General features: G+C 44.5%; 1 protein-coding gene across 1 annotated transcript in view; it reads right to left on the bottom strand.

The window, feature by feature from the left end:
• ARSB (arylsulfatase B) overlaps nucleotides 1-27,139 on the bottom strand; it is a 281,980-nt gene that overhangs the window by 70,393 nt on the left and 184,448 nt on the right. Inside the window, exon 5 of the mRNA XM_085632256.1 lies at nucleotides 640-883. Coding sequence (XP_085488382.1) covers nucleotides 640-883 — 244 coding nt within the window. The remainder of the gene's footprint in view (nucleotides 1-639; nucleotides 884-27,139) is intronic.

Here is a 27,139-nt window from a genome sequence, read left to right as displayed (position 1 = left end):
CAGGAGATTTTTCTTCTAAAAGGCAGACACAAAGTACCGTACTACTGCAAAGGAGAAAGAATAAACAGGCATTATACAAGCCCACATCTGGCACTCGACTAATCTCTGTTCCTGCAAAGCCCCCTTCCTTCTTCCTCTGCACAGTGGTTCACGACTTCATCGTCCGAGCACCTCCCTTGAACAGCCTGTTACTAACAACAAGCCTACTATACTGGCAAACGGGAATCGGATATGGAATATAGTTCTTTTTAATTCTCCTCGGGAATCCCAGAAGTGTGTTGCTGTCGAAAAGACTGAGACCAATGCCCTCCACCAGCAGTAAATAGGAAACAAATGTCTCATTAACTGGAAATATGAGATGCCCCGCTGGGAGGGCTGCTAAAAGGCTCTAAGAGCCCTGTGTTATTAGTAACACATTCCCATTTCCTCCCTGCACTGTTTGCAAGGAAAAAATGCATTAACAACTGCAGCTCTAAATATTTCCACACCGTCAATTTAAAGAAAAAGCACAAATCTCTATGGAAAAACTCCCCATAATTAATTACAACTGAGGCTTAACCAAAAATCACTAAAGCAGAGGGGAATACCAAGTGGTTGTGTCCTTTCTTCATGCCTGAGGGACCTGCAGTGTCACCTTACCTTATAGTCTGCCACACATCAAAGCCATCAAGAGGCTTGCTGCCATTGGTGGAGCCTCCAGCCAAGCTCACCAGAGTTGGCAACCAATCAGATATGTGGATCAACTCTTGAACGGTGACTCCTGTCTGCTTCAGCAAAGGGCTGGTTACAAAGCCAACACCTCGGACTCCTCCCTCCCACAGCGTCAACTTCCTTCCTCGGAGTGGCCAGTTGTTCCCGCCGGACAACGTCTGCCCGCCATTATCTAATAAAAGATAACAAAAACACTTGAAACAGTTTTTAAAACACTATGTACATCACACCTTACACCAAATTTAGTTTTTCCTTATTTGATATATACAAAGAAGAGGAGTTAATGATTTAACACAGGAATAATAATAGACTCTACGGGCCAAATAGTAGAGCATAACTTTTAACTCCACCCAACTTTTAACTTAGCACACAAAAATAAGAATAAAAAAAGAGAAAACAAGCTGCTACCAAGTAGTGGGGCCATGTGCTGGAATTAAACTTTTTAAATTTAGGAAACAAACTGACCATCACATATAATTTTTCTACAACAGTATAGGTGCTCCCACGCAGGCAAGTGTCTTTAGAATAATTAGAGAAACTCTTTAATTTTAATGTTCATTACAGGAAAATATTATTCTGATTAGCACAAAGAAAAGGTTATTGGCTTTGAATTTAAGACACAAAAAAGGACACAGTATGCACTAAAATGCAAGAGAGTCAATAGCTCAAGGGGGTTGACCCATCGGACCTTGCGGGATGCTGTAGTTCGTGGAAGCAAAATGTGAATGATGACTGAATAGACCAATGGATCAATAGGGATAATCCAAAGATCCTCTATGTATGTATAGGTACTTTTCTTTGCATGAGGCTCACAAGACAACTGAAACTTTCTAGGCCAGACTAAAAAAATGAAAGGGATAATACTTTTGTAAATCCCTACTTTTCACATTGGTGTGGGGTTTGTTTTTGTCAGGCTCTTGATGGAGCAGGTAAAGCAAAATTTTGTATACCTCCTCTAATTTGCATCTAATTAATTTCATAATCATTCTAAAAATAATTTGCATAATGTGTTTGGAGTGGAAATTTTCTAATCAACCTTTGCCCCTTGATAAACACGAAATACATATTGGACTACATTGAAAATTGCATGGCAGAATAATTATTTGATTAACAAGGGTACGCAAACTAACCTTAAATTGTGGTGAAATAGTAAAATTGCAAGATTTATGTTGCTTTGTGATCGTTTGTGCTTTAAAACATCAAGTGGTAAGTATTATTGCTTTAAGCTAGGAAAATACTAACATACATTGGGATTAGTGTGGGTTTAAACATTAGAATCTTCATTTCAATATTTTAATTACTGTTATGTCTATTTTTGCTTAAGTTGGCATTCGGGCCTACTAGGCCGCAGAACCCAAGATGGCGTTCTCTGAAGCAGATGCCACCATGTGAGCGCAATGATTTCTGCGCATGCCCAGATGTCTCTGGGAAAAATAATCAATTTAAAGATTCAGAAATGTCATAGACAGTAGGAACTAAAAATGAAAAATCTGCAGAATTAGCTAGAACTACACTGGAATTAACTGAAAAGATTAGAGAATTAACAAAGAATATGGAAGCAGTAACTGTGCCTGTAACTATAGGACCAGTGATACCCGTTTTTGATAAACAAAAAGATAGTGAGCATTGTTTAACAGTCCCATATAAATGCGGTATGCAAAAGGAGAAATAAAGGAGTGGTTCAGGGGAAAATGAGTGGAAGGTTACTGCAGGAATATCAGGATTGAGTACCCCTAAAAATGTAACAGTAAATCAAAGCCCAGCAAGTAAGACACCTATGGCAACAGAATCAGCTACGGAAACCCTAGAGAGAATGGCAGATAAAATTAGAAAAGCGACAACGCCTGTAGGGCCAACATCTGAAGAATTAAGTGATTGGTTAAGAAGTTTACAAAAAAAGGATACCGAACCACAACCTTTAGATGTGACAAAATTAAAAGTAACTTTAGAAGAGTTAATTGTAGGAACTATTCCAACTGAAAAGTTAAAAGCATACCAAGACGAGGAATTAATGTTTTTGTGTATAAGCATAACTTGGAGAGCAAGGACTTTGCATGAAAAGTTAGAAGAGACAGCAAGTGAAATGGGAATAGATTTTGAAAAAATAAGATCATTGCAGAAGCCATACAGGGTAGAGGTTTCTGAAAAGGATATTGAAAACTTGAATACTGCAGGGAGATTGACCCAAATAAAAAAATTAATTGCATTGTTAAGAAAATGGGGTGATGTGGATCGATGGAAAAGTAGATGGTTTTGAAGGAGAGAGAAAACTACAGATACGGCCTCTCCAGCTTTCCCAATGAGAGAAAAAGAGCCAGTGGTAACAGAATGTCCCATGAGAGAAATTCCTGGAGGAGAATATGTACATGTTCCATGGACTAGACAGGATATTTTGTCATTTACAAACGATTTTCCGAGGTTGAGGGAAAAATCAGTTGAATGGTACAGACAGGTAGACTGGTTTGTCAAACTTTCAAAGGTGTTGTGGATAGATCTGAATGGACTTTTTGATATAATTGTGCCGGCAGATTTATGAGCAGAATGTAAGATTACAATAGATTGGCCAACACAAGAGTATCCTAGGGATCCTAAGACGGGAGCTCCCGATCAAGAAGTAATGAAAAATTATGATCAGGTACTTTACCTTTTTGAAAAATAAAGTACCTCCAAAAGAAACGGATTGGGTAAAGATTGACAGAACTCACCAGGAAGCTAAGGAATCAGTGCATGCATATTACGAAAGGTTACTGTTGGATTTAAACAATACAGTGGAGACGAGAAATTAAGTGAAAAGGATTTGAGTCATTTTGTGTACAGATTTGTTTATGATTTAAGGCCTGAAGTTAGTGAAATGATTAAACAGGATACAGTAGATTGGCAAAACAAAAAGATAGACAAAGTGTTACAATATGCAAAATATTTTAGTGATGAAATTTAAGTCAAACAGCGCAAGTTGAAAGAAAAGGCAATGTGGGCACAGGTTAAGGTAGCAGAGCGACAAGAAGCCCAGTTAATAGAACAAGCTAATGTAATAGGGCAAGCAAAACCAAAGCCTAATATTGGAAAAGGAAAAGGACAGATTAGCATAGATGAAGCTAAAAAGAAATGACCATGTCATAATTGCGGAAAATGAGGGCATTGGAAATCCGAGTGTAAATTGCCACTGAAAGCTAATGGTGATAATTCATCATTAAATCCACAGGTACAGAATGAGGTGAGTTGCCAACCGTCGTGACAGCAGCAGGTTGTTACCCAACAGTGTCAGGTGCCAAAGCCACCTTTTCCACAGAACGTAAATCCTCAAAGATACAGTAATGAGACAGGATTCTACAACGAAGAACAGGTAACAAAGCAACCACGCGCTGGTGCCATTTCATAGTATTGGCTGCAACGCGATGAAAGTGAGTCAGAAGAGAGTTATTGACGGTGCCTAGGAGAGGAAGAGGAGTGCGTACTTGGCGCAACTCTAGAAGTAGACCAGCCGGGCCCCTTTGTGGATGGAAAGGTAAATGAAGTAAACATTACTTTCCTAGTGGATACTGGTGCTACTCGTTTAACTGTTAGATCAGCTGAAGTGAAAAATCTTCCTCTCTCGGGTGAAACAATCCAAGTAGTTGGAGTTTCTAATAAACAGATAAAAGCTTATCTTACTGATCCGATAAAGGTTAGAATAGGGAAATTTGCTGATATGCATCGATTTGTAGTTTGTGACACTAGTTCTGTAAATCTGTTAGGAAGGGACATACTTTGTAAGATGAATTGTACCATCTTTTGAACACATGATGGTATAGCCTTTGAAACTCCAGACGATGATGTATTGTATAAAATGACAATGGCAAACCTAGAACCAGAAATTACTGAAGCATTTGTTGTATTTGATCCAGAAGGATTACCTCAAGAGATAAAAGAAACAGTGAAAACAGAAGTGTGGGATTTAACAGGAGAGGATGTTGGATTAATGAAAAGAGTAGATCCTGTGAAAATAACTGTAAAAGAAGGAGTAAATTACCCGAACATTCCCCAGTATAAATTAACACTAGAAATAATTGCAGGAGTAACACCTGTAATAGACAGAATGATTGAACAAGGAATTCTGAGAGAGATAATGAGCAGTCCATGTAACTCTCTGATCATGGGTTTGAAAAAGGCAAATGGGACCTTTAGAATAGTGCAGGATTTGAGAAAGGTGAATAAAATTGTTGTTCCTTGCTGTCCCATTGTGCCAATCCCTTCAGTGATTCTATATCAGATTCCCCATGATGCAGAATGGTACATAGTCATTGACTTGTGTCATGCTTTATTTTCTATTCCATTGCACCCTGATAGCCAACAAACTTTTGCGTTCCGGTTCGGCAAGCGTATTGTGGCATGGTGCCGTATCCCTCAAGGGTATACAGAGAGTCCTTCAATATTTAATCAGATTCTAAAGAAGTCACTGGAAGATTTAATGATGCCAGAAAGTTCAGTGCTTGTTCAATATATCGATGACCTATTAGATGCATCGAAGACGCAAGAAGCATGTGTGGTTGACACAGTTGCACTGTTAAATCATTTGGCAGATGGACGACGTAAAGTATCACCATCAAAATTGCAGTTTTGTCGAAAGAAGTACAATACTTAGGTCATAAAATTGAAAAGGGCTTGAGAAAAGTAACAATGGACAGAATTAAAATCATTAAAGGAATGAGAGCCCCAATGACACAGAGAGAAGTCAGAATGTTTTTTGGAATGGTGGGATACGGTCGTCAGTGGATCAGCAATTTCTCGTTGATTGTAAAACCACTAGTACGAGTCACAAAGAGTGATGTGAAAGATCCACTTGAGTTGAATAAGGAAGAGATTAAATCTTTTAAACAATTGAGAGGCAGTTTGTGTGAAGCACCGGCTCTTGGAATGCCTGATTATGAAAAAGAATTTGAGCTTTATTGCAGTGAAAGAGATGGGATGTGCTCTTTCTGTATTAGTGCAGAGACATGGAAGATTGAGACGACCGATTGCTTATTTTTCAGCTGTACTAGATCCAGTAGCTGTAGCATTGCCTGGATGTTTGAAAGCAGTAGCTGCCACCTGCAAAACTGCAAAAGTTTGGAACAAAGTGAAGGAATTGTAATGGGATACCCTGTGAGAGTGTTTGTTCCCCATGATGTGGCGATCCTTTTGACAAGAAGTAAAACACAGTTCATGACGCATAGTCGTCTAACTCAATCTGAAAAGGTGATTTTGGGTGCTGCAAATGGGAGTCTTGTAAGATGCACTAATGTGGACCCATCGACATTACTACCTGATGCTGTGAATGCAGAAGTGAAAGATGAAGTTGATCATGATTGTTTGGAAGTGCTTGAGTTTTGCACCAAACCGCGTCTGGACATAAAAGATGTGCCTCTGAAAGAGAGTGACTATGTGATGTTTGTGGCTGGGTCGTGCCTAAGAACTGGGGAAGGGATTTTGAGCACTGCATATGCTGTGTGCACTGTAGCGACTGTGTTGGAAGCATCTAGTTTGAGAGGAGTACGATCTGCTCAAGTTGCTGAGTTATTTGCATTGATTAGAGTATGCAAGCTGGGAAAGAATTTGCGAGTCACTGTGGATACTGACAGCCAGTATGGGTTTGGAGCGGTGCATGATTTTGGGCAAATTTGGTCCAAATTAGGTTTCTTGACGTCGAGTGGAACTCCAATTAGAAATGCAGAAATAGTTGGAAAATTACTTGAGGCGATACTGCTGCCTAAACAGATCGCTGTTATAAAATGTAGCGCACACAGGAAAGGAACTGATTACGTGTCAGCAGGCAATGAATTTGCCAATGACCTAGCTCAGTACTGTGCACGAAATCAGACTTCATTAAATCGTAACAGGGAAAAGGAAATGGATTTATGTCCCTTGCTTTTTACTAACACCGCAAGTACATGGGATGAAGTGAGACAGTTACAGGAAGAGGCAGGGGAAGAGGAGAAGAAACAGTGGATAAAATCAGGATGTACACAACGAGAAGTAGACAGAGTTTGGGTTTACAGAGATGGAAGACCAGTAATGCCTGATAGCATGATCTCTACCATGGCACGGATGTACCATGGGCTGGCCCACATAGGCAGGGATACCATGATTAGACTTTTTAAACAGACCTGGTATAATGCAAAGTTTCGGCTTATAGCTGAGAGCCTTTTTCAGAGATGTCTCATATGCCAGCACTTCACTGCACCCCCCCTTCCCTGAAAGCATTGTGGGATTGGTAGTCAAGCTTATGGAGGGGAAGATAAATCTCTCCTCCTTCAGACCCAGTAGTACTTGTGAGCTCAGTGGTCATCCAAAATTAGGTAAACCTTGAGACAGAGAAGGGAAACCGAAGGGGTTGCGGCCAACTTAGGCAGGATGAGGGATGCTCCCTTCACACTATCGACACCACCTCACATTCTTTACATTTCACGTCTTAATACATCATCACCCAGGTGCTCTTGCAATGTTCCCTACTCTGAGGAGTAGCAAGCCTGTTTGGGCCCATTATTCTGATGTTTTCTATGACTTTCCAAGCACCACATAGCTGTTACATCTAAGTCAGGCCTGGTTGTATGCCAGCATGAGAGCACCAACTGTTTAGAGTGTGTGTACATGTGTCAGGCATAGAGCTAGGAAAGCTAGCATTCTGAATTGTAATATAAACAGTGTTTGCCAGATCATCAAATTATTTTCAGAGCTGTAAGCGGACAGTCGCAGTAACAAAAACAAAGAACTGAAATTTTCCGTCTCTGAAAAGCTGCAGGACTGTGCAGAGCTGCAAGGCCATCCGGCCTCACACAAATCCATTTGCCTGCCTCGGTTAGAGAAGCACAGCTAGTGTTACGGAGCAATGATATGTATGAGAAGCTGCACAGGAGTTCCCTCTGCTCTCTCCATTGACAATCATTGGAGGAGAAGGGATGAACATCAAGGAGGCGTGTGTGGGGCAGACACGAAGATTGATGGTTAGTGTGACATGCCAAAGTACCACTAATGGACTGCAAGCTAGATGGCTTTCTGAGGTTGCGGGGATATTTACATGGACTGGACTATAAAGGGAATGCCAATAACCGCATAGCGAGCACAATAACCTTAAGGCTGCAAACATATATGTAGCTATTAGGTAGCAACTAGACTGCCACAATGGAGAGAGTAGGAATGTGTAATGTCAAATGAGGCATTTCTAATATTCACCTTGTTTTTCATTATGACTACTGAAATTACCGTGATAGTTAACATTATTCTAAAACATAAGATTTATGCATGAATAATACATAATAAACATTTATCGAAAAACAGCAACAACTTTGTGTATCTTCTGTTTCCAGGGTCAGGGTGGAGATCCATGTCTATATACAATACTCTGACAGGCCTGTCTGACTCCTGACACTCATCTGTATGATGATGTCCGGTTGTAGCGAGGAGTCAGACCTTTGGAGAATTAGAAACAACACGTCAAATCAACAGCATTATCACATTTCTGAATACTCTTGATGGTGCAGTAAGTTTTCCATCTTTCCCTGATATTATCATTTACACCTCTGCATAATGGCGGTCCCTGGGGTGTGAATTTGACAATGCATTAATGATCATTCCGCACGTCACGCGGCTTGTTTTCCCAGGCTGCAGGAAGGGAGTGTGGAGAGGGAGAGAGGGGAGCAGGGGGAAGGGGGGCGGAAGCTTGTTTATACAAAGTGCGCGTGGGTGGGATTGGAGTTTGACGTGCCAGCAGACTAACCAATTAGTTCCTCCTTATAGTCTTGTCAGCCATGGAGCAGTGCCTCCCAATCTGCGGCTATGGCGACCCTGTGCGATCCACGAACCGCTCCGCACCTCAATACCACAGTTTCAGCCTTTCCCCACTTTGGTGTCACTCCGGACCAGTGAGCCAGGCCTGGCAACACCTGGGCCTTCCAATGCATTGCAAGGAGTCTGTGGGCCATGAGCAATGCTAGATCAATGAAACGATTCATAGCCTTCGCAGTTTTATGAGCGCTTCAAGAATAACAAGCCCACCATAGTACACACATTATTTCGGCCTGTCACCACTGTTAGTGCACCTGCCAAGCCCCCCCTGCCCTCCCCCAGTGTCACTGCCACCGGGCAGCTCCAGAACATGTGCGTCATACCCGCCCCCAGTGATTGACAGCGAGGACAGCCAGAGGAAGACCCAAACATTTGGTGGAGGTTCGCCGGTGCAAGATAATCCTTATGCAGGATGTGGTGCTGTATGTAGTGAAACTAGCATTTAGTGACAGTTTTCTTGGGTATATAAGTGCCCTCTCCCACTCTTTCTGTGTTAGCTCTCAGCCTATGTCTCCCTCCCAGCTCCTACCTGTCGGTAACAATGGGTCATGTTCAGTGTATGCCACGGCTCGGACAAACCATGTGATTAGTTGGCAACCGCTGCCCATGATGTAGAGTGTGTATTAGTGGGCGTGGTCCGGTTCAGTATCTGTGATGTGCCACATCTGGCCCATTTCGGCTAACAGGCAGTCATGTGCCAGGAAGTGACCAGCCAGTATGAGCGTGCTGTCCTGGAACAATGCTCCCAATGTGTCCACCCTCACAGCCTCACATGTCGACAGGCCCTCTCTCCCAATCATACTCAAAAATGAGGCAATGGAACGTAATCAAATTTCAGGGGAGTATTGGGGGATGTGCGGCAGGAGACGCAGGCTGCAATGAAAACTGTTCCATGCTACTCGCAGCAGGTTATAGGACTCCCGAGGGGGGTCACGCACTTAGGAGGAAGGTCTCCTGCACTACACGCTGCGCTCAGTCTGGAGTAGGTAGGCCCAGTTCCTCAGTGAGACGTCCCGCTGACCAGCGGGCAGGTCACTGGAGCTGTGCCGCCAAGTAATAGTGCTCAAAGTTCAGTACCCCAAGGCCTCCATTGTCCACCGGCAGTTGCACTTTTCGTAGTGCCACTCAACATCTGCCCTTATTCCAGATGAAGCTCCCTAGGGCACCATGCAGTGAGTGGAACGTGGATCTCGATATATGTACAGCGAAGCTGTGGAAGTAATATAATAAACTCAGGAGCATCACCTTTTTTGATAAGGACACCCTAACCTTTACAGTGAGCGTACTCTATAATGTCATTTGTGGTTGGAGGGATGCAATGGCTTTAGCGGAGTTTCTATCTATGAAGTCTTGGGTCTCACGCTGCATATGTATGCCTAAATAGCGGAATGTACAGGTTCCCAGCGAAGGGGATGTACATCCACCAGCAGATGTTGCAGTGGGCATGCAGGGTGAAGTGGAAAGAGACAAGATTTGGCTCAGTTGACTCAAACTTGAGGCTCCTTGGAATTCCATTAAGGATATCCCTGATGTTTGTTATTCCTCCACAGATATCCAAATTGTAAATTAAGACATCATCCGCACAGAGAGACAACGTGCGTCTCCTCATTCAACGGAATGCCTCATGCCTGGCCCTGTTGTGGAAGCCTCTGCACAAGTGGCTCCGATGGCAGGCTGAAGAGTAATGGAGACAAAGGGCAGGCCTGCCGTGTTCCTCTGCTTACCCGGAATGAAGGGGAGACACAATATTATCTTCACTCTGGTGGTGGGTTCCGTAAATAGCAAGTGGATAAGCCTTTGCATGGTTGAGAACAGGTAATCCCAATCCACCATATCAAATGCTTTCTCCAAATCCATCACCATGCAGTCAGCATATGACCACTGAGTAGGAGAAAGCTCCATTATCCTGTGCAGGCGGCAGATGGTAAGCGTGGTAGATCTGCCAGGGACACACCCATTCTGGTCTAGATGTACCAGCTTTGGCACATACTCAAGCAATCGACCCACAATGATCTTACTTAATATCTTGTAATCCGAACCAAGCTTGGACAGCAGATGGTACGAAGATAATTGTAGGGGGTCTTTATCGGGCTTAGGAAGAAATACTAGTTACCAGAGTGACAGTAGGATCCTGCCCTTTGTCAGTGCCGCTTGGTACAGTTCTAGTAATTTGGGAGCTAGTAGGTGTTCGTATGCTTTGTAAAATTGAATTGGGAACCGGTCTAGTCCTGGGGTCTTGTTAGTGGCTGCCCCTCAGATTTCCTGTATAGTGTTAGGTGCATTAAGTTCACCTCTGTCTAGGGGCTCAATGGGAGTTAATATAATTGTGCTGAGGAAATATGGAATATGATTGTTGCCGGTCAGTGGGAGGAGGGTCATATAGAGCTTGATAATGAGTGATGAATGCATTATGTATGTCCACTTGGTTAGTAACCAGTTGCACCTGGACTGTTCTAATTATAGTGACAGGCGAAAACGGTTTAGCACTGCGAAGGAGCCATGCCAGTAGTCGCCCTGACTTGTCTCCTTACTTGTGCATCTTTGCTTGGTATACTCTAAAGTCTAGGCAGCACAACTGATCTATTAGCTGAGCATGTCGCTCCATTGCTGCTGTCAAATCATCCTGTTGTCCTTGATCAGCTTGACCCGCAACCTCTAGGGCTCCCAGGGATGTTTCCATGCACGTCAAGTCCCTCTGCAAGTCCGCCCTGACCCCCACAACTGCACGGATGCAATGACCCCTGAGTACTACCTTTAGCGCCTCCCACTCTACTGGCCTGAATGATGCCAAGAACCCAGTTCTCCATCAAATAGTTCGATAATATCTCACTAGTGGCATCTCGAAAGACCTGGTCCACCAGAATGGCAGGTGTAATTGCCACATGGGGACTGGTGGTCTCGGCGCACCCCACTCCATTTGTAATTGTAGGTGGTGATGGTCTGAGAAACTTTTCCCCAGGTACTCTGCCCCCATGGCCTGCAGGCGAGTAGCCGGGGCGCAGAGTATTCGGCCCAGTTTTACGTGCAGGTCATGCAGTGGCGACTAATTGGAGTACTCTCTAGTGTCTGGGTGAAGGGACCATCAGCTATCAAGTAGGGTCCAGTGCACAAGCCATTGGGAAAGGTGGGCCACCACAGTTACCAATGGAAAAGTGGGCAATGGTGGGTGTGAGCGATTCAGCTGTGTCTAGTACGCAACTGAAGTCCCCCCAATAATCAACTGAATGTGCGCCCATCTGGCGAGTATAAGTGAGAGGCATGAGAAGCCCAGCTGTGCCACATTAGGAGCGTATGTGCTTCCCAGTAGGACAGGTCTGCCATCCAATTGCCCCTCAACTAGAGCATAGCATCCTTCTAGGTCCACCTCCATCGCTGTGCAACGGAAGGTGACATGGGGTCGAACCCAAATGAGGAACGTGCGGGAAAAAATGGAGTATGTAGTGCCGTAGCACTGGCCCTGCCATCGCTTCTGCAGCCGGTCATCTTCAACCCTGCTATATGGGTCTCTTGTAAAAAAGCAATCAGAGTGCTTCTCCTTCAGATATAGTGCTGCACTGCATGCCTTTTACACTATCACAGCGGTAGGGCGAGCACAGTGGAGGGAAGCAAGCCCTTTAATCATCTCCAGATGCCTAATGTCGCTAGATACATACTGTTCAGGGTAAGACAAATGCAAACAGTAAACCTAGAACCCCCAACTCCCTACCCAGAGCGGCCTTGTAACTCATGGTCAACCAGTCAAACAATCCCATAGATGGATTTCCCCTATTCGTGCCCTAACAGGCAGAGTTATTGCCCGGAAGTGAGGCAGAGGGATGGCCATGGTGTCTGGATTAAATTAGGGTAATCTGCAGGAGTTATTCATCACGCGCCCACACTGGGGAAGTTAGGTGGCCCATTTTTTTGCAGTGTATAGTGGATTCTGTAGAGTTTTGGGATGTGCCCATCAGTGTTATTCGGTGGGCGCAGTCACTTGTAAGTGTCCACAAATGTTAGCCATCCATACATTATTCAAGTCTCTTCACGGTATATCGTCCACTGTCTGCGGAGTCACATCCGGGAGGATCACTGATGATGTACTGCCTGTGGATGGGCTAGATTCTGCGTCTGGGGGTGGGTCATCTGAGGTGACGAGAAGCGCCGATTTGCCCACAGCGTGGTTGCAGACAACATTGCTTGAATCTGTTCCTCTGTGGCCTATGCTGTGGTAGGGTCCCCCTGGAGCTCGGTGCTTCTGGTGTCCTGGACACTTCGCCTATTGTGGCACTGGGCTCTGGAGTCATGTGGAGGTGGAGCCGAGGACTCACATTGGCACAGTTCTACCTAAGTCTAGGCCATCAGCTGGCTCGGTGAAGAAGTCACTTGAATTCCTCACCATGACTGAGTTTGGTCAGAAAGAGCAGCAAATAGGTTAATCCAGCTTCACTCCAAGGAAGGAGGCTCCACGGCGTTGCACTGAAAGAGTGTAATCTGGAAAGACATAAATGCAGGTGTTTTCATATTGGATTTGTGCAGTTGTTTGCATCGATTTCAATATGGCTTTCTTGTCCCCATCATAAATTTTTCTGGTGACCATTGGACTGGGAGGCACTCCTGCAGGTGGATGTCGCGCTGGAATGCGATGGGAACGCTTCCCCAGGAAACCATCACCAACATCAACCAAGATCCGATGAAATGCACTGGGTTTAGCCTTTTGCCCCTATTTAGGATATTATTGCGACGGGACCCTCCCTCAGAGTCCTCTGCTCTAGCCTCAAGTTTTTTAACTTTGGGAGAGAGTAATCGTACCAGGCCATCCAAGACTGCCAGAGCGTTGGCCGGATTTAACTGATTTCACTTTGTGTGTGTGTAACTTGGGCCGACAACTTTCTCTGGTCGTCCCACAGCAGGCCCAACTCTGTCACCACTGCATTAACTCTGGTACGCAGGTCCTGCCTAGTGTCAGCGATGGAGAGGCACTTAAACCCTTCCGCCATCTTGCAGCTGCTGCTCAGGTCCCCCTTTGTTTGTTCGATATGTAGTGGTTTGTATTCTGCACTCTATGTTCGGTGATTTAGTAGTTTAATGGTAAGTCACACATAGATTTGTATTATAACCAAACATGTTTAATGCCTATTTATTAATCTGTAATAGTACTGGACTCTTGTGTCGAGATTTTTTCATGTAATGGTATATAGTACCTACACTTGGTTTTATAAAGGCGCATGTTACACCTAGATTTGTACTTTTAAAGGAAAAATGTAACTACTTTTAGACTCCTGGGACGGTTCTCCAGACCATTGAGCACCGAACGCACACCAAAATTCATAGACCTAGCCCTGCTCCCGGGGATACCCAGCATAGCAGCACACTGGAACGCGCCTGCCCCTCCCGACCTGATTAAATGGAGCACAGTGGAAATTAATGTCTTGACATGTATATACAGATAGATGGGACAGGGGACGTCCCTTACTGAGTGGGATATCCTGCTACTGACACTACAAGCTAAATCAGATGAGATGCCCCACCTAAATTTAGGTCGAATACTTTACAACTGGGCTTTAACACGAGTAGAACGGTGAACCTGATGTTTCGGGACAACCCACAGAGTTCCACAGGATTCCATGGGCCTAACCCATGCCTACATATGGGACCAGCTGGTGGGGCGAGAGGGAGGTAACAGCAGCAATTAGTTTGCCATGGAACTTACGGCTAAAGCGGTCGACCTCGAAGCTGGGGAACCGGGTTCGAGTCTCAGCAACGACGCTCAACATCCTGTGATTCTGGGCAAATCATGTAATCTCCCTATCCCTAACAAGAATAAAAGTGTCCATCTGTAACGAAACTGGTGCTCACGTAAAGCGATCTGATACCTTTGGGTCTAGTTTGTGATATATATATATTCACTTAAAAAACCATAGGTTTCACACATGTTATGGTTAGCTGGACATTTCACTCGTAAAAAACCATTGAAATTCCACCGTTATAGTTAGTTCAGATAACTATAACTCGCGCACCCGCAATCCACTGCTGATGACGTCACATATTACATCACTCATGACATGGTCAGTGGGATCACTCATGACATCACTCATGACATCATCCTTGTGATAGACTGGCGGTAGCGCGAGTTATAGTTATCTGAACTAACTATAACGGTGGAATTTCAATGGTTTTTTACGAGTGAAATGTCCAGTTAACTATAACATGTGTTAAACCTATGTTTTTTTAATTGAATTTGCAAGGTTTTTTAAATGCTAGTTCCTAACTATAACGTGTGTGAAACCTATGGTTTTTTACGTGAATTTGTAAGGTTTTTTAAATGCTAAGTTATGTATGTTTTATTATATTTTTTATATATTTATTTTACACTCGTTTAAAATGTTTTTGTTTTTTTAAGGTTTTTCACCGTGCGCGCACCCCGCGATTTTTAAAAAAAATAAAATGTTTTTTTTACCCTTCGGGGTCCTTCAGGGACCCCCTGACAAAGGCTAGGGGGTCAGGAACGCTCTACCCTGCCCCCTTTTCACGTTCTCCACCTTTCTTTTTTCCTGTCACACACACAACACACAAAATGGCGGCCGACACTTCCTGATTTCGACCGATTCGAACGTTGACTGACATGTAACCACTAATCAGAATTACGCTCGCGCACGTTAAGGTGCGCGCACGGTGCGCGCTTATAGATATTTATGTGCTTTTAACTGCAATTTTCTCAGGAACTACTGAACAGATTGACACCATAGATGCAAAAGGCACATGCCTGACCTGAGGACTACCTCTTTGCCAAATTTCAAGTAATTCTGTTCAGCCGTTCGGGCTGTACCTTCGACTAAAGGTCCTATGGGAAAACGCATGGGGAAAATGCGTTTTGGGACCCCCCTTTTTTCTCAGCCCCCGCTTGACTTATCACCCCGAGACTTTCAGGGTAGGAGCTGAGCGGAGCGCCCCATTAGTTTTGAAAATTTCGCGAGGATTTTTCAACCGGCGCCAAAGTTATTCATAATAGAATTTTCAGATTTCCTATGGAAACACGGTCCTAACTATAACTATCTACTGGCGACCGCCAGTAGCTGAACAGAATTACTTGAAATTTGGCAAAGAGGTAGTCCTCAGGTCAGGCATGTGCCTTTTGCATATATGGTGTCAATGTGTTCAGTAGTTCCTGAGAAAATTGGAGTTAAAAGTACATAAATATCTATATGCGCGCACCGTGCGCGCACCATAACGTGCGCAAGCGTAATTCTGATTGGTGGTTACATGTCAGTCAACATTCGAATCGGTTGAAATCAGGAAGCGTCGGCCGCCATTTTGTGTGTGACAGTGAAAAAGAAAGGTGGAGAACGTGAAAAATGGGCAGGGTAGATAGTTCCTGACCCCCTAGCCTCTGTCAGGGGGTCCCTGAAGGACCCCGAAGGGAGAAAAAAACATTTATTTTTTTTCAAAAAATCGCGGGGTGCGCGCACGGTGCGCGCACCGTGAAAAAAACTTTAAAAAAAAAAATACATTTAAACTGTTTATAAGTTTATAGAAGATACTAACTATGCTGTTCAACTTTATCCAAATTCAAAAAAAAGAGCTGAGCCATTCCATATTACAGGATACAGTCAATCTATAACTATATACATAGGTAGTTTATTGTAAAATAAATATATAAAAAATATAATAATACATACATAAATTAGCATTTAAAAAACCTTACAAATTCACTTAAAAAACCATAGGTTTCACACATGTTATAGTTAGCTGGACATTTCACTGGTAAAAAACCATTGAAATTCCCCCGTTATAGTTAATTCAGATAACTATAACTCGCGCGACCGCCACTCTATCACAAAGATGATGTCATTTGAGATGTCATCAGTGATGTCATGAGTGATGTCCATGTCATGAGAGATGTAATATGTGATGTCATCAGCAGTGGATTGCGGGCGCGCGAGTTATAGTTATCTGAACTAACTATAACGGGGGAATTTCAATGGTTTTTTACGAGTGAAATGTCCAGCTAACTATAACATGTGTGAAACCTATGGTTTTTTAAGTGAATATATATATATATATATAAAAAACTCAACAAAAAAATGTAGAACGCCCATACTAGTGTGAGGGAAGGATATCACTAGGGCATGAGAGATGCAAATTGCTGGTTAGGAATGGTACGCAGCAAGTACACAACAACTGTACTGGGTGTAAAGGTGATTTTGTCATAGTGAAACTGTTGATTTCTCACGAACACTAGATGCACAAATATCCTATATACGCATGATATGGAAATCCGGTATGAGGATACAACCTGGAAATGCCAATGTAAATTATCAAGACCATGACAAAGCCTAATAAAGAGCAATTAAAACATTTTCTTTTTCATAACTCTAAACCACAGCCAATTCTGCATTTCCCAGTGCCCCTCACTGAAACAGAACAAGCAAGCTTGGGCTTTAAGTCATATGTGATAAATTGCACTTTAAATTGTAGCAAAAATGGGATCAAACTTTTCAACGTTTCTTCCTGAAAGACAACACTGAGAGTCTCACTACTGACTTCTATCACAGCCCTAATAGAACTCTAGGTATTTAGTCATTTGAATTGTTCTATAGCAATCAAAGTCAGTCCCACCTTACATGTTAACCACATCCATGCTCAGGACGGCTCCCGGCCGTCATGAGTCACGGTAGTCGTGTGCTCATGACGGCCAGGAGCCATCCGACCGTTGCCGGTCCACCCATTCGCGGCTAATTCCCTGCCTGTGCAGGCAAATTAATTAGTGGACGGAGTTCGGACGGCTCCCGGCCTTCATGAGCACACGCCCACTGTGACTCATGACGGCCGGGAGCCGTCCTGGGTACCTGGGCGCCACGCCCAGCCCCGCCCCCCCTCGCATCGTGGCGGAATTTGCCGAGCGTGGAAGGGGTTAAACTCGTCTGAAAAGCTTTACCATCATCATGTCAGAAAAAATTAGCTAACTGTACTAACTGTCTAATCCAAAGCACATTATGTCATTGAAAACTGGTTGGTCTTGTACAGTTGAATGATAACTGAGAAGGAAATGTAAAATGTGAGAGCTAAATCCACCACAATGCTACGTGGGCCTTACTGAAAGCACATACTTGTGAAAAGTTCTACGCGGCGTTGATTTAGGACAGACATAACTTGTGTTTCTGGGCCTGATTAAGAGTTTTGGCGGTCCAATGGACGACTAAACCTGTGGTGGAGGTGTAGTGGCGGTCAGGGCCCGCTGCATCAGTGGTCTGACTGCCGTATTACAAGTACGGGGTTCTGACTGTTTTGGCACCACCACAACTGCTTGGGAACCGCATTCCCTTGCAGTGGCATGGCAGTCAGGGGCAGCAATATGCATATTCTGAGTTTCTTCATTGCCAGTCTTTTCATGGTGGTGAGCCCGCCATGAAGAGGCTGGCAGAGGGGAAACAACCCTGTACACAGGGATGCATGCAGGGGGCACATGGTGTGCCCTCCTGTGTGCGTGCATGCCAAATTCATGCACGGCATGGACTAAACAATCCATGACATGCAGGAACTTGCTTTGGCATTCCCACTGCGGAGCCTTTTTCAAGGCACCACCATGGGAACGTAAAAAGCCGCCCGCCAGACCAGGCGAAAACTCCTAATCTGGCAGTGGGTGTTTGCTGACTTTGGTAGTGCGGGAGTGGGGCAGTGGCGTGCTGCCCTACTCATGCACCGCCAAAGTCATAATCAGCCCCTATGTCTTTACAATTTATGCATGTATAGGGTACTGATGTGCTGTATTTAAGGTGGGTTTATCTGACATATTGTGACACTAAAATCGACTTTAATATGTCTGTTCCAAACAGAATATGTATATATTATATTTATATTTGACTGGTGGGTTACTTGTAGCCCTTTTTATGTACCTATGGCACATCTCACATTGCATTGACATGGTCCACACAATAGAAAACTTCAACTAAGTAAATTGAAAAATACAAATAAAAAGGGTAATTGGGGTAGTTTTGCTACCCCAAACACACAAAAGGTGATAGGAGGAGGCTTGAAATAAGTCTAACCACTGGAAATCACTCAGGATAGCATTCCAACCCAAGGTTCTTTTGCCCACAATGGCACCTCTGGACCGAGCTATATTCAAATCAGTCTTGACCATGCTCCTTTGTGTGTTTAATATGCCACCGTAAGGGGCCAAGGGGATTCCCAGTCAAGGGTCCCATGCTCACTGTGCCACTGCAACCAAGCTACACCCGACTGAAGAGCCCCCATCAGGGCGAACCCGATCTTCGGTTGCTTGTGTTCCAGTTCAGAGAGGACCTGGCTTGGCAGTTCGGGCTGGACTGTTCCCATTGGAGAAGGACCAAGACTGATTTTCATACAGGTGCGCAGGCCCGGTTCTAGTGGGTGGGCCGGGTGGACCAGGCCCACCCAAACATGAGCCTGGCCCACCCAAACAGGAGCCTTGGCCCTCGCAGTGAGGGCTTGAAGGCAGGCGCGCAAAGCACACGTCATGTGTGTCAGCCCGGGCCGAGACAGCTTCCTGGGCGCACACACACAGACAGTTTTAGAGATTATCGCAGCAGCACCCGAGTACTTCACAGGTCTTTAAAAGACCCTTTACATGTTAACGAGGCTTTGTTTATTTTTTCACCCCTTCAGCTCCACATGGCAAAGGCCACAATGTTCTGCTGCGTGGATATTTCTTTTTCTATGCAGCGCAGGAGAAAATAAGTTTGTTTATTCCTATTCACCTTTCCTGACCCCTGCAGCTGCTTATCACATCAGGCTGTGACACAAAGTTTGACTAATGGAGTAGGTCAGAGAATGTGTTACTATTTGTTTTTCATTTTAAAATATGCACAAGCCCAGCAGGACACATACTTCGTGTGCGCTATTTAACCAGTTTTTATCATTATCATGGCTGATGCAGGACAACAATAAGACAATACAAAATGCCCAGATAACGCTGGTGATAAATGATCCTTCTGGAGAGCAATCATTTGTCTGTTCGTAGTTTTTAAATGCAGATGAACTGTATTTTATGTGGAAGCTCAGTGGGTTACTGCCTTTGTCACAGAGATCCTTGTGCTACTTGCAGTTCAGAAGTTACAATCCTAACATAGGACAATGACCAATGAACTGTCACCAAAGAGCTGCACACAAACATGAATGGTATAGTTAGAACTTCGCTTTCTTTTTTTGTGATATAGTTAGAACTTCCCCAGTCTTTCATTATTCTAATGTTGCTAAAATGAGTATGTTTGGGCAGATATACATTTTTATCAGTAAAGCTGACCCCCATGGAATAGTCTTTAAATCATAAGGTTGTGTTTCCCCAGACCAAACCCTCTTAAAATATACTGCCCACCAGTATGGATGACATGTGATTCCTACACCTTGTAATCCTCATTGGCTTATTTGACATTCCCTGTAGACTGATTTACATACTTTTATGATTCATTGTCTCTGTATAATGTGTGCGTGGTGTTAAGTACTGACACACACTACACTGATATGAGCTGTACAACAAATGAAATGCATATGAGAGAGGGGCTACGTAAAGATGAGGGGCACTGTTGGAGGGTGGCAGTGAGGGAATCGGAGGAGGAGGTCAATAGGGGGAGGGGCTATGGAGCGATGAGTGGCACTGTTGGAGGGTGGTGGCAGTGAGGGAATCCGAGGAAGAGGTCATGGGGTGGAGAGGGGAGCTAGGGAGAGATGAGGGGCACTGCTGGAGGGTGGCAGTGAGGGAGTCCGAGGAGGAGGTCAATAGGGGGGGCCATGGAGGGATGAGGGGCACTGTTGGAAGGTCGTAGTAAAGGTATTTGCGGAGAAAGAGGTTATTGGTGTGGCGCCAAAAAAGACTTTCGCATCAGCACTAAACCCGGCCCTGTCATGGCCTTTCTGTTTTTGTTTATTTAATTAGCAGTCGGGTCAAAAGGGCTACTGTGGAACATACTTTAAAGTGCGTGCTAATTATATTTACCGCTATATTGAATGTTTTAAGTTTGCAGGTGATTTTGCTAATGTTTGTACCGGGAAAAATGAAAGTGGAGCCCGATGGTGCTTGTTATGGTGCTGGGGCCCAAGGTCAGCTGTGAGATAAGGTGCACTGGAGAGGAATAGTGGATAATCAAGCCTGTAAGGGAGTGCGTTGCAGAGTCCGGGGTCAGGTGGAGGTAGTAATGAAGAGGGATTCTCCCTGAAGGCTCGCACAGAGGGAGCCCGAGTAGTGTCACTTGCCTGATACTCCCACCTCAGAAACCTCCTCTTCCCATCAAAGGAACATTACATGGAAAAAACACTTTTTGAGAGTGATAATATTTAGAAAGAGATTTGGAAAAGAGTGCGTTTTACTGGGCCTTGATAATATTTAGAAAGAGATTTGGAAAAGAGTGCATTTTACTGGGCCTTGTAAGACTAAGGAGAGATAAAGGAGGGCCCTGAAGCAGGCCTGCCCAGACATATATGCGACAAATCGAGCCTGCAGTGCCCACCCAAATGCACCCTTGGCCCACCCAAATAAAAATTCCTGGAGCCGGGCCTGCAGGTGGGTCTAATTTGAAGTGTTATGGTGGGCAAAAGAACGATGGGTTGGAATGCTACCCTGAATAATTGCCAGTGGGTAGACTTATTGCAAGCATCCACCAATCACCTTTTGTGTGTTAGATGTTCTGCCTCAAGTGGCCAAGGGTATGCTCAAATGTGGGTCCCTTGCTCACTGTGCCACTAGAACCAAGCTACACCAGAGTGAAGGGCCCCAATCAGGGTGATACCGGTCTTGGGTTGCCTGTGTTCCGGGTTCAGAGAAGACTTGGCTTGACAGTTTAGGCTGGACTGTTCCCGCTGGAGCAGGATCAAGACTGATTTTCATACAGCTGGATCTAATCTGAGGTGGTATGGTGGGCAAAAGAATGATGGGTTGGAATGCTAACCCACGTGATTGCCATTGAGTAGACTTATTGCATGCATCCACCCATCAACCGTCAACTTACGGAACACATAGAGAGCAACAATCTTCTGGACACTTCCCTATCCAGATTCCACACCAACCACAGCATCGAAACAGCTCTGATTTCAGCCACAGATGACATTAGCTCCCTACTGAGCCTCCTGCAGCAGTGCCCTCAGCGCTTACATACCCTCACAGGCGATTAGCCGCGCTTTACAAATCCAGATTGTGTGTTTGATGTAATTTTGTTACCTACCTTCTCCTTGCACGAGAGTGGCCTGTGATGCATATGTCAATCATCCTCAATGCTCTAAGGTGTGAGAGAGGGGTGTCTGTTATCTCCTAAATCTTTTTGGACATTCACAATGGTAGATGGAGGTGTACTGAATATTTTAAAGTCTTACAATCTTGTGAACATTTAAGAGGTAGAAAAAAGTCAGACGATGTGACCATCGTGTTTGAAATTGTAATTTCATTAGAGAACACATGTTTTCAATTAAAATGCAATTTTGAGAATTAAATAGAACAGTAATGTGTGTGATGGTAATTGTTTACGTATACTATGTACTCATGATTAACTCAGTTTTAAAAAACAAATGTTTTAGTGCCTTTTTACACACTGTACTTGTATTAATCAATGCCGGGAAACAAGCAGTAGGAACAAAAGAACACCAAACAATCTAGGGTCACAATACTGACCCATCACTAACAGCATATAATCCTAACTTCTTCAAGAGTAGTGATCACCTTTATGCCATTAACTTGCTTCACGTTGTTAATTAAGCAATTGAAGATGTCCTTTAAAAGAGTTTTCTTCATTATATGGTTTCTCATTGTCCCTGATTCACAATAAATGTGTAAAAGCACAGGTAAAGTTCTACAACTGTGCTTGAACTAGGTTTACAATGTTTTGCTATCCACAGCACATGTACCATTACACCTGGAAACGTGCGCCAATCACAAAACGCGTTATTGTACCATTGTACCAGTCATGTGACTTTTTTAGGGCTGCTTTTCCCCCTGTCCTGATTTTCAAGCAGCATACACTTCTACTTCAGGACCAGAGGCTCCGATTATTGCTTCTTTTTTTTTTTACTGCAAAAAACACAGCAGCCAATGAAAAACGTTTTATCATAACACAAACTACATTTCCCATGGTACCCTGCTCACAATCACCAATCATGGTCGAGCAGTCCATATAATAATACCCATAGCCATTTTAAGAGCTTCTTTAATTGCTGCTCGAAGCGGAAATAAGTGGCTCTTAATTACTTTCTTTTGTAATTGCTTATGACATTGTGATTATACAGTGTGATAATGATACTTTGAGCTCTTTTTTCCACGCCCTCCGCGCCGCAGGATAACGAGCTGCATTGCGTTGTATATCCCGACTTTAGGCCCATTTTATAACTGCCCATTTCTGCTCTTTGAGAGGGTCGTCTCGCAGTCATTTGCTTGTTATAGTGTGGTGCTGTCACATCTGCAGGACCATTTATTGCTTGCCCGACTTCACTCTTCTGAGAGGAACGCTCTGCGGTTACTTCCACGTTGTATATGTTGTTGGCACCTCCCCTTATCGGGCCCGATCTTTCCCTCGAGCCGTGGGACGCACGTAGCCCAACTGGTTGTTTTGGGGCATTTTAGGGATACACGCCCCACCCTTTGAACTGCCTTCCTCGCCGTAGCGTTCTTTTAACGCTCAGCTTCCCGCTGCTTATTAGCATTGCAGCATGGAGGTTGATGCCGGCTTCGACTGCAAGAATCGGGCTGCCCTGCTGAGCGCATGCAGGTGCAATAATTCTCAGTAAAGCCTTTGCTGAGGAGCGAAAGGTTTGTTTTTTGTGGTTCCCTGGTGCACGTGGGGCTGGCTCCCCCCCCCCCGAGTGATCCTTTGGAGATAGATTTGGCAGTTCTTTATAATTCCAAGCTAATATATCATTAATAATGGAACAGTGGGCTCCCTTTGAGGAGGATGAATATGAATCCTATTCTGAGGAACAACAGGGGCCCCTCTTGAAGGACCCTTCGGTTGATGCTCTGGAAGCCTCTGTCCAGCAGTCTGTCAATAGGGCAATTGAGAATGCTATCCCCACTACAGTGATTCAGGCTCTGGCTGCTGCCCTCAAGCCCATTACTGCTCAACTAGAGAGCTTTACGAAACACCATGGTTTTCAGAACCCTGCAACACCGGACCCTAAGTCAGATTCCTTTGACGTACCCTGTAAAGCAAAAGCCCAAGTCCTCCGAGTGGCCTCATGTTGACGTTCGGGCTAACCTCCCACAGGGTCCTTTGGGTGATCAGGGGTATTCTCCACCCCCAACCTCTACGAGTGCACCAACCAAGCGCAAAGATAATAATAATGATACTGATACCACGAAAACTGATTCCACCCTTTCCACCCTTTCCGATCATAATAATTCCACTAAAAGGAAGAAGGCAAAGAAGTCTGCCTTAGCCAGGCCACAAGTTTATGATCTCAGCCCCTCAAATCCCTTTAGCTTTAGCCCTCAGGATATTATTCATCCATGTTCGACCGATTGGGATCCCATTCCTGAAGTGTCTGAATACCTCCATGAGAATTTAAGACGCGGTTTTGACAGATAGGTCCGTAACCGTCTTCTGGCGGAATGTCCCAAGCCCGATATCCCTGATACGGTTGCTGAAACTACAGAAATGGACCGGAGCAGGTCAACCTTGTTGAAGAAGTTTGCGAAAGATCCTAAAAGGGTTATCGTTTGAGTCTGGTGCAGATGTCAGTTCAAACTGCTAAATTTGGCATGGCCACTTGCAAAGATTTTAGAGATGACCTTCGTGGCCAAGGAGACGGGCGCACGTGTTGACCCTGATATAGTGGCTGGCTGGACCCAACGGGGTTTATGTTTGTTGGGCAATGCGAATTGCGCTGTGTCAACAGAACAGCACATATCTCAGCTTATGTGCATGGACTCTAACCTCACTTAACTTGCTTCGGCCGAAGCGCCCCCTTGGCTGAGGCTCACCTATTCGGAGATAAATTTGTCAAAGATATGTTCAAGTATGTGGGTACCTTTACCTCATTGGATAAGGCCCAATCAAATATAGAGCAGGGGCTGCTCACCAGGCCGTTACTAATATTAAAGCCCGCCTAGAGGTGGATATGCTCAAGGTAGAGGAAAGTGGCAAAATTCTACCAGAGGTGGCACATTCTACCCCACCAGGCAGAGATTCTCCCGACGCCGCTTCAATAGAGATGGCCATAGAGCAGGATTCCAATCCCAAAATTCTTGATACTTCAGTTGTTTCTTTGGGGGGGGGGGGGGGGGGGGGGTGGGGTCCTGTTCGATTTTTCCTCCACAATTGGAGGGATCTTACTCAAGATGCATGGATATTGCAGACTGTTCAGGGATTTCATCTAGAGTTTTATCAGACCCCACAATAGGTATCCCTCTCTCAACGGTTACATTTTTCCCTTCAATAGCGTGCTTTTATAGACAGAGAAAAAAAGACCTGCTGCGGATGCAAGCGGTGGCATATTGCAACAACCACCCTTGGGGTTTCTGCAGCAATGTCTTCTTGATACAGAAACGAGGAAGTGGTCACAGGTTGGTTCTGAATTTGAAGCATTTCAATCAGTACATTATATATAAATAGTTCCGATGGAGGGTATCCATCTTTCGGCGGATCTGTGGCAGAAGAGGGATTGGATGGTCCTGCTGGACCTCAGGATTCATATATGACCATTCCCATATTCCCTCCTAACGGCAATTTCTTCAGTTCCACTGTAGAGACAGGTGGTTGGAAAATCTGGTCCCTCTTTTCGGGCTTTCTTCGGTGCCATGGTGTTTCACCAAGGTGATGAAGCCAGTAATAGCCCATCTCCGAGAACAGGTAAAATGCCATTCTCATCATGGTACAGTCCCCCTCATTGGCCAACCTTCACTTACAAATGACGTCTCTCTTACAGGATTTGGGTTTCGTCATTAATGGAACCAAGTTGATTCTCTGTCCCTCTAAGACTATAAACTTTCTGGGGTTTGTGGTTAACACCCAGCCGGCACAGCTGAAATCACAAAACCAAATTGCGAGACATGAAGAAGGAATTGAAGCCAGTCCTTTCTCGACAGATGGTCTCTTTACGAGTGATTGCCTGTCTGGTCGGTCTGTTGGCATCCTCAATCAAAGTTATTTTCCTAGGTCAACTTAATTATCGGGCTCTCCAGGGGTATAAAATTCAACATCTTCAGAAAGGCCTGTCTTATATGGATCATATTCCCCTGACAGAGGAGGTGAGGGAAGAGTTCCGTTGGTGGTTGGGACACATGGATGCCTGGAATGTCAGGGCCATCTACAGGTCCCAACCGGAGGTGATAATAGTCAGATGTCAGCCGGTGGGTTTATGGGCGCGTTGCAAAGATAACACCACCGGCAGAAGGTGGTCTCTCTAAGAATTGTCTCTTCATATCAACTGTCTAGAGTTGTTGGCCAGGTCCTTTGCGATCTGGACCCTCTCCCCTGAAAAGGAATCTTGTTGCATTCTTCTCAGAATGGACAACATATCTGCAGTGCGGTACATTAACAAGTTGGGGGGGAACGAGATCTTCTCTATTAGTGAAGATAGCCAAGGACTTTCTGTACTTTTGCTTGAGTTATCAGTTATCAGTGGGAGTACATTCCGGGTCAGTCCAATGCTGTAGCCGATTGGAACTCCAGGTATTTGACAGATTACAGCGTCTGGCACATCTATCCACATTTGTTTTAATGAATACATGCCCTTTGGGGTCCTTGCACAATAGATCTTTTCGCCAGTTAGAGATTTTCTTCAGCTGGAGACCAGAACTGTTAGTGAAAGCGACGGGTGCTTTTTCACAGGATTGGTCAGCGACTCTGAATTATGCCTTTCTCCCATTCCTTCTCATTTCCAAAGTGCCAAATCAGATCAATCGGCAGCGGGCAGAGGTAGTATTGGCCACCTCTCTCTGGAAAGCTCCGCCTTGGTTTCCGATTCTGTTGGAACCAATTAGAGATCATCCCTTGCACATGCCTTGGTTTCAGACGTTGCTCCAGGGCCCTCATGAAGAACTGCGTCCAATGATAATGTCAGGGCAGTTGTCCCTGATGGTCTGGAGGCATTCAGGCATCAGTGGGAATTGCCAGGCATTTGGGACATGGCTTCAACCTTCATATAAAAGGCCTGGGCTCCTTCCACCAGGAAACGGTACTCTTCAGCATGGCGATGCAAGGTGGATTGGTGCCTAGAATGGCACGTGGTTCCCGTGGGGGAAAGAGTTATCCCACATTATAAACTTTTTGTCTTATAAGGCTTCAACAGGTTTGTCTTAGAGATCTGTAAACAATTTCTGATCTGCCATTTCAGCTGGCCATACACAGGTTGATTTAAGCCAGTAGGTATGCACCACGTTGTGTGTAAACGTCTTACGGGTATCTGGGTGGCTCATTATCCCAAGGCTAAATATAAATTTTTGTGGAATATGTCATTGGTTCTTGCTCATTTTGAATGGTGGCCGGACAATTCACATTTGTCTAGTAAACAGTCGTCAGCTAAGCTGGCTAGGCTCTTATGTTTATCCGCCTGTAGACGCACTTCGGATGTGAGAGTTCTGGACTTAACAGGTAGAGTATTTACTCTAGAAGGAGTTTCCTTTGCCATTACTGGCAGAACAAAAACTTTTTATCGCTATATAGAGTATAATGTATTTCCTGCTAATGCTTAA

The sequence above is a fragment of the Triturus cristatus genome, chromosome 2_1, assembly GCF_964204655.1.
Source record: "Triturus cristatus chromosome 2_1, aTriCri1.1, whole genome shotgun sequence".
Lineage (NCBI taxonomy): Eukaryota > Metazoa > Chordata > Amphibia > Caudata > Salamandridae > Triturus > Triturus cristatus.
Note: the sequence above shows the minus strand (reverse complement) of the source record. Positions and strands in the feature narration are given on the sequence as shown.